Source organism: Eubalaena glacialis, chromosome 9, assembly GCF_028564815.1.
Source record: "Eubalaena glacialis isolate mEubGla1 chromosome 9, mEubGla1.1.hap2.+ XY, whole genome shotgun sequence".
NCBI lineage: Eukaryota > Metazoa > Chordata > Mammalia > Artiodactyla > Balaenidae > Eubalaena > Eubalaena glacialis.
In genome coordinates, this window is record NC_083724.1 from 13,274,223 (window position 1) to 13,286,094 (window position 11,872).

General features: G+C 40.6%; 1 protein-coding gene across 1 annotated transcript; it reads left to right on the forward strand.

Annotated features, from left to right (window-relative positions):
* Positions 1 to 10,654: 10,654 nt before the first annotated feature.
* LOC133098236 (olfactory receptor 1L3-like) lies at positions 10,655 to 11,598 on the forward strand. Its single transcript, XM_061200984.1, is given in 2 exon segments — positions 10,655 to 11,132; positions 11,135 to 11,598. Coding segments are annotated over 2 exon segments (930 nt in total). The 5' UTR covers positions 10,655 to 10,666.
* Positions 11,599 to 11,872: the final 274 nt, after the last annotated feature.

Sequence of the window (11,872 nt, forward strand, 5' to 3'; positions counted from 1 at the left end):
CAGGAGACTTGGTATCCAGACAAATGGAAGAAATATCTGTGGCCTCGGGGTTTCTACAGACTTGCATGTTCCTTAACCAGCTCCAGAAAAATGAATCAAAAGATAACGTTTTAATTACCAATGAGAGAGCTGAAACAAAGTCCCCAAGTTTCTGGCCAATTTCTTGCTGTCCTTTGAGGAGCCAGAGGGACTGGAGTCCCAGAAGATGGTATCCCAGATGCCAGGGGTGCCCTAGAGTCCCCTCCTCTGGGACATTGTTACAGCTGAGACAAAGGATTTGTTAACTTTCTATTTTGAAATTATTTCAGACATACAGAAAAGTTGTAAGAATTATACAAGGAATTCCTGTATCCACTTCATCCAGATTGCCCAATGGTTAATATTTTACTATGTTTATTTTATGTATGTATATATGCATGTATGTATATTTCAGGCTTAGATTTTCAGCCGGTATGCCGCAGTACGTGTCTTCAGAAGACTCATGATATCAATTTTTCCAATTACTAGTGATTTTAACCTTGATCAATTGGTTAAGGTGTTGTCTGCCAGCTTCTCTACGGTAAGCTACTATTTTAGCCTTTGTAGTTAAATAAGTATCATTTGGGTAGATACTTTGAGATTATATAATCACAACTCTTCTCTTATTACAATTTCACCCACTATATTTAAAATTCATTGGTGACTCTTATACAAGAAAACTATTGCAAATGTGGTGGCCAAATGGTGATTTTCTAATTCTGTCGTTTCCTCCTATGTTAGTTGTATTCTCCTACAAGAAGGAACTTCCCCTTGTTCCCCATTAATCTGTTTCTTCATTGATTTCATTATGGACTCGTGAATTCTTACTTATTCTCTGAGTTGTAATCCATTACCAATGTTATTCATTTTGAAGCTCAAATTATTCCAGATATGGCCAATGGAAGCCCCTTCAAGCCGGCTCCTGTGTTCCTGTGATTCACCAAGCACGTTTTACTTTCCGGCTCAGCAAAATTTCTCTGGTCTGGCCTTGATTCATAGCCCCAGCCCTAGAATCAGCCATTTTTCTAAGTAACTTTGGCTCTTTTTAGAGGAGACTGATATTCAAAGAACAAATTTGGTGTTAGGTGTGTTTGTTGCTTACAAGGCATCTAAGTGATCTTAGAGGATGCAGCTAGGAAATATATATGAAAGAAACACAGGACATAGAAACTAGGAATGGTTACCCATAGGAGATGGGTCAGGAGTGGGACAGAAAGAATATGGGATGGGAACCAATATTGATATATAATATATAAGTTTCAATCTGTTTATACATATTAAAACCCATGAGTTCAAGTTGATATATATCCAATTCTAGTTTGACACCATAGAGTTCTTTCCAGCCTCTCATTTTCCATGTACATGCCACCTTTCCCCAAGTGAGGAGTCATTCCCTTTTCCAGAATAAGTTTATTATTTCCTAAATCTTTGAATACAAGTAATTTCAGAATCTTGAACTCAAACCACTGTTAAATGACAAACTAACTTCAGCTCAAACACTTTGCTTAGTTTTTTCATTACTGTGAGAGTAGTTTATAGACAAAACTCTGTGTTTGATAATTACTTAATTATTCTATTTTACCCTTTAGTCTGATTATGATATTAATTTGAAGTATAGTTAGGCTCATTTTTTTTGTTTTATTCTACTTTGCTTTATTCTCCATCATCTTCTGTTTATTTTTTTTAGTAGGTAAAAGATAACATAGTCAAAACTATACAAATAAATATACTCATCCCCCCATCTTTTCTATCCCATTCCCACCCACCTCCTGCAGGTAAAGTCTCATTTGTTTCTGATTTATTCTTTGTGTGCTTCTTCTTGCTCAGTGGGAAGTTACATATATATACTATTTTCCCTTCATTTTTACACAAGAAGTAGCATGCTATAGATGCTCTTTTACACATTTCTTTTTTCCATTTAATAATATAGCTTGGAAATCCCTCCACATTGATTCATAGATATCTTTGTCATTATTTTTTCATAGCTGTGAAATACTCAATTGTATTGATGCTCCATAGAGTTTCCTTTTAAAGTCCTAGAATAAGATAGCAGTGATGAATGTACCAAATGCCATCTAACTGTATATCTCAAATGGTTAAAATGGTAAATGTCATGTTGTATACATTATACTTCAATAAAAATTTTTTTAAAGAAAAAGCAAGACATAATCTCTACATAAAGCACAGAAAAAGAATTATACAATAATAATAATATATGATTAATAGGTTAATAGAGGGGGAAATGGAATAACAAAATATATATTTAATTAATCAAAAGGGAGAAAGAGAAGAGACAATAAATATGAAATCAGATGTCTCAATTAGAAAACATATAGAAATATGGAAAATATAAATTCAAATACATTCTGATTATGTTAGCTGTAAAGAGATAAATTCTCCAGAAATATAATGATTGTCAATCTACCTAAAAAGAGCAAAACCCAACTTTACACTGTTAACAACTAATACTTTACAGATACAAGGATATAAAAAATTTGAAGTAAAGTGATGGAAAAAAAGTAACGTGTAACACTAACCAAAAGAAAGCTGATATATCTATACTAACATCAAAAGAAGTAAATGAGGACTTCCCTGGTGGCGCAGTGGTTAAGGATCCACCTGCCAATGCAGGGGACATGGGTTTGAGCCCTGGTCCGGGAAGATCCCATGTGCCATGGAGCAACTAAGCCCATCCGCCACAACTACTGAGCCTGCGCTCTAGAGCCCGCAAGCCACAACTACTGAAGCCCGCGAGCCACAACTACTGAAGCCCGTGCACCCAGAGCCTGTGCTCTGCAACAAGAGAAGCCACCGCAATGAGAAGCCCACGCGCCGCAATGAAGAGTAGCCCCCGCTCGCCACAACTAGAAAAAGCCCACGCGCAGCAACGAAGACCCAACGCAGCCAAAAATAAATAAAAATAAATAAATTTATTTTTAAAAAAGAGTTTATTATGATTCAGTAATTGGCTCAAGATCTACCAAAATCATGACTTCCAGTTTTCATATATCTGCCTCTCTCTTCCCATCTTCCTCTTCTCCAGGAAACCACATCGTTTTTATTCTCTCTAAGTGCTATTGAAACCTTTGTTTTCCCACAAAATTTCCTGGAACTAATTTATATTTGACTGGTGACTTTTGATTCCCTTAATATCCTTCTGATTTCAATGAAATTTCTGTGATGAACTGGTTTTTTGAAAGTCACTGCAATGATTTCGAAAAAGAGAGCAGAGAGACAGAGACAGTGACAAGATGAGACTCTTATAAAACTGAAACTTCCACCAAACAAGGAATGTGTCTGGTCCAACAGTGATGCGGGGATCATGCCTCTTCCTTCTTCCATATCTTTGACAGCAGAATGTTCCGGGCTCTGTAGTGAATAAAAGCCCAAGGCTTAGCCCAGCTTAGCCAAGTGACCTAGTAGCTCAGCACACAGCTGCCCCGATGATCAGGCCAGTGTGCACGGGGCTGAGCTGCCTCTGGGTCTCTACCCTGGTCATCTGGTATGTGTGCCTCATAGGCACTGGCTCCTCTTGTCCCCTCTCTTAGCTTCAGTTCCCCTTAGGGATTCCCCGGTTGTCACCATCACTACCATTCATATCTGTCTGCTTCCCAGGGAAAGATTTATTGTATGTACTTAGAATTATTCTCAGTAGCTTTTGAGGAAAGAATTAAAACTCATATGTGAACATTGAAGGCAGATATAACTAGGAGCTTCCAGAACCGGACAGAGACATATTGGGCTGCTCTGGGAAGTAAAGAGTCATCCTGTGCTCCAGACAAGGACTTTATTCTGTTACTTTTGTTTCATCCTTTATTCTCTATTATTCACTCCGTGATTTTAAACTTTATTTTATATATTAATATTTTATCGTTTACTATTCTCCTACATTATTTCTGGAGGTATTATTCAGTAGGTCTTATGTGAGGCCTGTGAATCTGCATTTTAATAAGCACCCCCTAGAGAAAACCAACCTGGTCTTTTTTAAAAAATTTTTATTTATTTATTTATTTATTTATTTATTTATTTATTTTTGGCTGTGTTGGGTCTTCGTTTCTGCGCGAGGGCTTTCTCTAGTTGCGGCAAGCGGGGCCCACTCTTCATCAAGGTGCGCGGGCCTCTCACTACCGCGGCCTCTCCCGTTGCGGAGCACAGGCTCCAGACACGCAGGCTCAGTAGTTGTGGCTCACGGACCCAGTCGTTCCACGGCATGTGGGATCTTCCCAGACCAGGGCTCGAACCCGTGTCCCCTGCATTGGAAGGCAGACTCTCAACCACTGCGCCACCAGGGAAGCCCCCAACCTGGTCTTTATGTGAGAAGCTGCATGATTGAAAATTTCTGATCACTCCTTATGTCCCATTGTTTGTATTTCTTGGATTCATGCCTATAGTAATACTATATGAGCTGTATAAAGCTACCTGTATACAGACACTCACTGATTGCAGCATTGTTTGTAATGGTAAAAAATTAGAAAAATTAGAAACAATCTAAATGTCCATCAATAGGGAATTAGATAAATAATGGTGTAAGTTTTCCATAGAAAGAAATAACATGTAATAGTTACAAATAATGAGGTATAGGGTACAAATAATGAGATATAGTTACAAATAATGAGGTAAGAGTAAGGTAAACATATATATATATATGAATGTGTATATATACCAGTATATATGTTTGTGAATCTGGTGAGATTACATACCCAGAAAGAAAACCTCCCATTTAAAATAGTTAATTCTAGGAAAGAACAATGGACTGGAGAAGGAAATAATGTATGCTTTTCAGTTTGTGCATATTTGTAATATCCGAATTTTTAAAAAAGGGACATACATTTTTGTATTATTAAAACACTAATTACTAAGAAAAGTGTAATAAAATCTATTGCTCTGGTGTTCATCAAAACTCACCATCACTGAGTTTTGTTTAAACAGCAATAATGTCATGTCATGATAAGAAAGAGGTGATATAAAGGAGGTCAGATCAGCAAAGAGACCCTCCATTGAATGTCCTCATTCTCATTTTGGAGAGAAACTAGATAAAGAGGAAACACTCCCTGCATGAAGCAATCTCACCTCTACATAACGTAGAGTTGTCCTTTATCACTATCAACACTTTGGCTTGTTAGCCCACTTTATGGGTGGAGAAACTGTGTCCCCAGAGAGGTTAAGTAACTTGGCCTCGACCACTTCCCTGGTGAGGACAGGACCCCGTACCTAGAAAGTGGTCCAGAGACCATGTTCTCAGCCTCCGCAACAGGCAAGGCATAACCTCGCTTCAGGGAGAAGCCAAGATGCCTGGGTTCCAGTCTTGGCTCTAACAATAAAAATGTCATGATAATAAGGTCCTTCCACCCACCAGGCCTCAATTTCCCCCTTCTTTAAGATGAGGGAATTCGACTACATGATCTCTAAGAGTTTCTCCAGCTCAGAGCCCCTCTATGTCTGTTTTAAAGTTGAAGCAATGAGAAATCAAAAAGCACCTTCCAGGAGAGAAGGCTCGTGCTATTCCTGCGTGGACTCTGCCCCACACACACATGGTGAATGAAATGGAATGCTGCTCTTAAGACAGCGACTTGATGTCCACTGCAATTCTTCCTTACATCTGTTCAAAATCCTAAATGACCATCCAGGCATTCTTTCCTTTTTCAAATATTTATCAGGGGACTTTTATGTTCCAGGCACCACGCCAGGTTGGGTGGTGTGGCAAAGATCCAGATGCAGTCCACATCCTTGCACAGCTCAAGTGGGGAAGACAGCCTTGTAGGTACTGAGATTCAGTTCTGTGTTATGTGTGCCAAAGGGGTGTCTGATCCAGAACTGGTGGAGGAAGGACAGGCCAGGATTCTGAAAGGATGGCGTGTCTATTCTGAGTGACTGCCAACCACCAGAGCTAACAAACAGGGGGAATGAGCATTTCAAACAGATGGAACAGTAAGTCCCCAAGGCAAGAAGAAGGAAAAACTGCGGGCATGAAAGAGATCAGGGAGGGAGGCAAGAGATGAGATGCACAGCCCAGCAGGAGCCAAGCCATAGGATGCTCAGTAAGCTCAGGAAGGAGTTGCCCTTTAGTTTGTGGGTAACGGGGAGGCTTATGCAGCAGGAAGTGACTGTTATGGGTTGAACTGTGTCCCCCCCAAAAAAGATATATTGGAGCCCTAGTCCCCAGGCCTCAGAATGTGACCTTATTCGGAGATAGGGTCTTTACAGAGGTAATCAAGTTAAAATGAGGTAGGCAGGGTGGGTCCTAATCCAACATGACTGGCATCCTCATTAAAAGGGGAAATTTGGACACAGAAACACACATGCAAAATGGAAGAGGATGGGAAGGGACACAGGGAGAAGACCAACATCTACAAGCCAAGTAGAGAGGCATGGAGCAGACCCTTCCCTCACAGCCCTCAGAAGGAACTAACCCTGCTGACACTTTGATTGCTGACTTCTAGCCTCCAGAATTGTGAGAAAATAAATTTCCATTGTTTATGCCACTCAAGGCGTGGTACTTTGTTACAGTAGCCCCAGCAAACTAATATAGCGACTTATCCAAATTTGCATTTTAGAATAATTGATCTGCTCACAGTGTTGAGAAGAAATTGAAAGGGGACAAGAATGGCTGCAAGGAGGCTATTTTGGAGGCAGGAGATGATAAAGGTCTCCATTTGGGTAGTGATGGCAGAGACCCAGAGACGCTGACAGGCAACATCTCCAGGATGTGATCATAGGTTGGGTGTGGGAAATGAGAGGAAATGAGGAATCAAGGGCAGTGTCTGGTCCAGGTTTGTAGTTCAGGTAAACACGTGGCCAGAGCCAAGTCTAGTCAACCACCCCATCAAGAATCACAGGCACAAGTTCTACACAGACGGGCAACTTGGGGATACATGTCATTGTCACCTCCATCATCTTAACACCCAATTCTGACTTTCATCTTGAGGTACCCCCAGCCTCATCAATGCCAGGAGTGACTTCATTTCCTCCACAAATATTTCATTTTTCTTTTTTTTTTTTTTTGGCTGCGTTGGGTCTTCGTTGCTGCGCACGGGCTTTCTCTAGTTGCGGCGAGTGGGGGCTACTCTTTGTTGTGGTGTGCGGGCTTCTCATTGCGGTGGTTTCTCTTGTTGCGGAGCATGGGCTCTAGGCGCACGGGCCTCAGTAGGTGTGGCACACAGCCTCAGTAGTTGTGGCTCGAGGGCTCTAGAGCTCAGGCTTCGTAGTTGTGGCGCACGGGCTTAGTTGCTCCACGGCATGTAGGATCTTCCCGGACCAAGGCTCGAACCCGTGTTCCCTGTATTGGCAGGCGGATTCTTAACCACTGCGCCACCACGGAAGTCCCCACAAACATTTCTTGACCACTCACGATGTGCCAGACACTGCACTAAGCTCTAAGGATAGAATGGTGAGGGAAAGGAAACAGATTCCTGTGTATTAGGTGAAGAAGAAGACAAACATCAATCACATTAATAAATGAATAATTACAGACTGTGATAGGTGCCATAAAGGAAGGGAAAGGAATGCCATGGGAGCATAAAACAGGGTGACTTGACCCAGAAAAAGTATTGGCTGAGCTGATATCCAAAGGAAGATAGAGAGGAAAAGCGTGCTGGGCAAGGACCATAAAAGGCCAATGTAGGAAGGATCTTAACACACTTGAGGAATAGGATGCAGCCCTTGGGGAAAAGAGGCATGAGATGAGGCTGGAGGGGAATAGGAACTCAATACATATTAAATGAAGGGAGGCTTTGTGCTGGATTGAGTAGCCTCTCCCCCAAATTTATATTCACCCAAAACTTCAGAATATGACCTAATTTGACAGTAGGGTCTTTGTAGAGGTAATCAAGTTAAGATGAGGTTATACTGGAGTCAGGCACCCAAAGGCTGGTATCTTTCTAAAAAGAGAGAAATTTGGACACAGACACAGAGAGGAGAAGGCTGTGTGAAGACACGGAGGAAAGATGGCCATATGAAGACAGAGGCAGAGATTGACGTGATGCATCTTCAAGCCAAAGAGCACCAAGGATTGCCCACAACCACCAGAAGCTAGGCAAGAGATCTGGAGCAAAATCTCCCTCAGAGTCTCCAGAAGGAACCAACCTTGCCAACAACTCAATTTTGAATTTCTAGCCTCCAGAACTGTGAGAAAATGCATTTTTATTGTTTTAAGCCACCGGTTTGTGGTACTTTGTTACATCAGCCCTAGGAGACAAACACAGACTTTAACCTAAATAGTTAGGTGATCAAATTTTTATTGTTAAAAGATCATTGTGGCTGCAGGGCAGAGAATGATGGGGGAGGTGCATCAAGAGGAGACATAGGAACAACGTATATCATTTTGATGACACAGCAATAATCTAGGTGGGAAATGATGGCTTTCAACAGAGTGCTGGCGGGGGAGAGGAAAAGATTTGAAAGAGTCAAGAGATATTTAGGAGGCAAACCCATGGAGATCCTTGAAGAAAAAAAGCCCACATGATGGGTACTATATAGAATGGAAAAAAATGGGAAAATCATTGATTCCAGCAACACCTACCCACCATGCTTCTAGCTTTAGCCTCCTCTGTTTTCATAGCCAAAGTCCTTTCCCTTCTCTGCATTTAGTCTAGCTCCGCCTCTCCTTCCCCTGCTGCTAGTTTCTTCTTTATCAAACATTTCCCAGTCATCCTGTTGACATATCGTGTTTGTGGTTTACGAACTGGTTTCACACCCATGTTCCTTGCTTTTCTCTTGAGAGCCGGTTTTATTTTGTCTTATGGATGTGGAAAGTGAAATTCAGAGCTGTGAAGGGATTTTGCCAAAGACACATTGTGAGTAGATAGTGGAGCCAAGATTTGAACCCACATCTTCTGTCTCTATATCCTGAATATTTCCCTCTGCCCTGCCACAGATACACAGCTCCACAGATACACATCTTCCAGCCCACACAAGGCTTGAGAGAGGTCCTGTGTCTAGCAATTATGGTAAGAGACTACATGTAACATTGATTTTGCAAGCCTGTCATCACTGGAATAAAGATGTTACGGTGGAAAATTCCACAGTGAAAAACAACACCCCTGCACATTTGTTTCTGGCATAAACTTTTGAAGCTTTATGAAAGCATTCTGTGTTTCAAACCATCCTGATTGGGATCCAGGCTCTGGCCTTTCTGGGCTGCGTGATCTTGAGGAAAGCACTTAACACATCTAACCTCAATTTTCTTTTTTTTTTTTTTTAACTGGGAATACTGTTTTATTAAGTTAGTTAGTGAAGGCCTATCCAATAACAGCATTTAATCAAATTATAAACAAAAGAAAGCTAATGTTGCAATAGTCATTTCACTCAAGATCTTATATATGGCAACATAATAGGAGTAAAGAATGATTACACAAAAAGATAAAAGGAACAATCTAAAAATAAGATACAACAACCATGAACTATCAACAGAGATCCTGTTATGGAAGTTGCATGATTAAGAACGTGAAATTCCGTAATTAACCTCAATTTTCTTATCTGTTAAAAGGGAATGTTGTTGAGAACCAGATCAGAGAGGTTTTTTGTGTAATATACATAAAGTATTTAGCTCACTGCCTAATACATAGTAAGGCTTAATAGGTCTTAGGCATAACTATTATTTCTCTTAATTGCATACTCATTTTCAAATCATACAAAGCACAAATAAATATTTCTCTTACAAAATCTCATAAACTCAGGTGAAGGGTGGTCAAACAATGAAAAAATATGAAGGCTATGAGATTTTTGCAAAGAAATAAAGAATAATTGTTTTCAAGAGCATCCAAGCACACCTGATAGAGGAGAGGATTTGAGCAGGAAGTAAAGGAAGAAGTGAAGTGGGTGGTGGAGCAGGAGAAGGGAGGTATTTACTATCCCAGATTACAGACAAGGACACCAAGAATCAGAGATGTTAGGTAATCAGCCCGAGACCACACAGCCAGAAAGTGAAGGAGCTGATTTCAAAATGCATGCTCTTAGCAAAGACACCACACGATGCTTGTTGCTTTCCAGTGCCTCTGTCACTACACCTGTAGCATTTTATTACACTTATTTGTTTAAAAGTTTGTCTTTCCTACCAGACTCTAATCACCTTAAGAATAGGAACTGAGAATTACTCATCTTTATGATCTCAGTGTTGGGTTCCCAGTGAGTGTTTAATACAATGATGCTGAATAATTGTGAGAGCATTAAATCCTCAACATCTAAGAATGTTTTAATACATAGGTTCATATATAATATAGCTTTTTGACCAGGTTTGAATTAAAATATTGGCTCTGAAAGGGTGACTATAAACAGTGTGCCTATGTCAGCATTCATCTTATTTATGATTCACTGAGTTGTTTGGTTTTTTATTTATTTGTTTTGTTTTGTTTGCAAGGATGGTAGAGAGATGAGCTTCAACCTGACATATCTAATAAGTATTTGTGGGGAACTAGAGAAATATGCATCGCTGAAGTACACCTGGGATTCTTCCTGAAAGGAAATCCACTCTCTAATGTCCTTGCATTTAACACAGGTTAAACTTTATTGTTCAAGTTATTTTTGTGGACTGTGGAAAGGAAGACAGAATCATGGACCCTTTATAGGAATCCTAGGAGAGATAGGAATAAATTGAAACTTGTTGAATTGAAAAATCTAGGATATTTCTATATTCATTTGCATATGCAGGACCATGGAGAGAGCTAACCAAACCTGCAGTGTCTCTGAGTTCATCCTCCTGGGACTCTCCTCCCAGCCCGAGAACCAGAAGCCACTCTTTGCCCTATTCTTCATCATGTACATGGTCACCATGGTGGGAAATTTTCTTATCATCCTGGCCATCCACTCTGACACTCAGCTCCAGACACCCATGTATTTTTTCCTTAGCATTTTATCCTTTATTGATGTTTGCTACACAACAACTATCATTCCCAAGATGCTGGTGAACTTTCTGTCAAAGAAGAAGTCCATCTCCTATGCTGAGTGTATGACCCAGATGTATTTCTTCTTGGCTTTTGCCAACACAGAAATTTGCCTCCTGGCAGCCATGGCCATTGACCGCTGTGTGGCCATCTGTGACCCTTTCCACTATGTCACTACCATGAGCTACTGCCCTTGTGTCCTACTGGTGGCCTTCTCCTGCTCCATGTCTCACCTCCATTCCTCTTACTGGTTCTCCTGATAAATCATTTTCTCTTTCGTGACTCCAGTATTATCCACCACATCCTCTGCGACATCAACCCTCTGCTGAAATTGTCCTGCTCCTCTACATTTGTCAATGAAATTGTAATTAACACAGAAGGACTGATAACCTTGGTGACCCCCTTTATGTGCGTTATCATCTCTTACCTACGAATCTTCATTGTTGTTCTTAAGATCCCCTCAGCTGCTGGGAAACATAAAGATTTCTCTACCTGTGGCTCCTACCTCACCATGGTGACTTTCTTTTATGGAAGCATTATTTATGTTTATTTCCGACCCCTGTCCTCCTACACCATCAAGGACCAAGTGGCAATAGTCATCTACACAGTTCTGTTCTCCATGCTGAACCCTTTTTTCTACAGCCTGAAGAACAAAGACATGAAGAGGGGACTGAGGAAGCTGATGAGCAGGAGTGTGTCCTAGGCGGCACCCCCATGGGCATGCTCAGGGCACCCCTGCGGGACCTCATTTCTGATGATTCCTGGTGTGTACATCAAGCTACTGGAGGTTAGCATACCTAAGCCAAGAGTCCATAAGAAATGGTGTAAATGGCAAGACTAGAATATTATACACAGTCTTATGTATTTATAGTATAATTATATAAGTATATGATATATATTAATATATATCTTATATATATATACCCACCAATCAAACCCACCTTATTAGGGCCCCCTGATTGGCCCAAAGTCTTTGC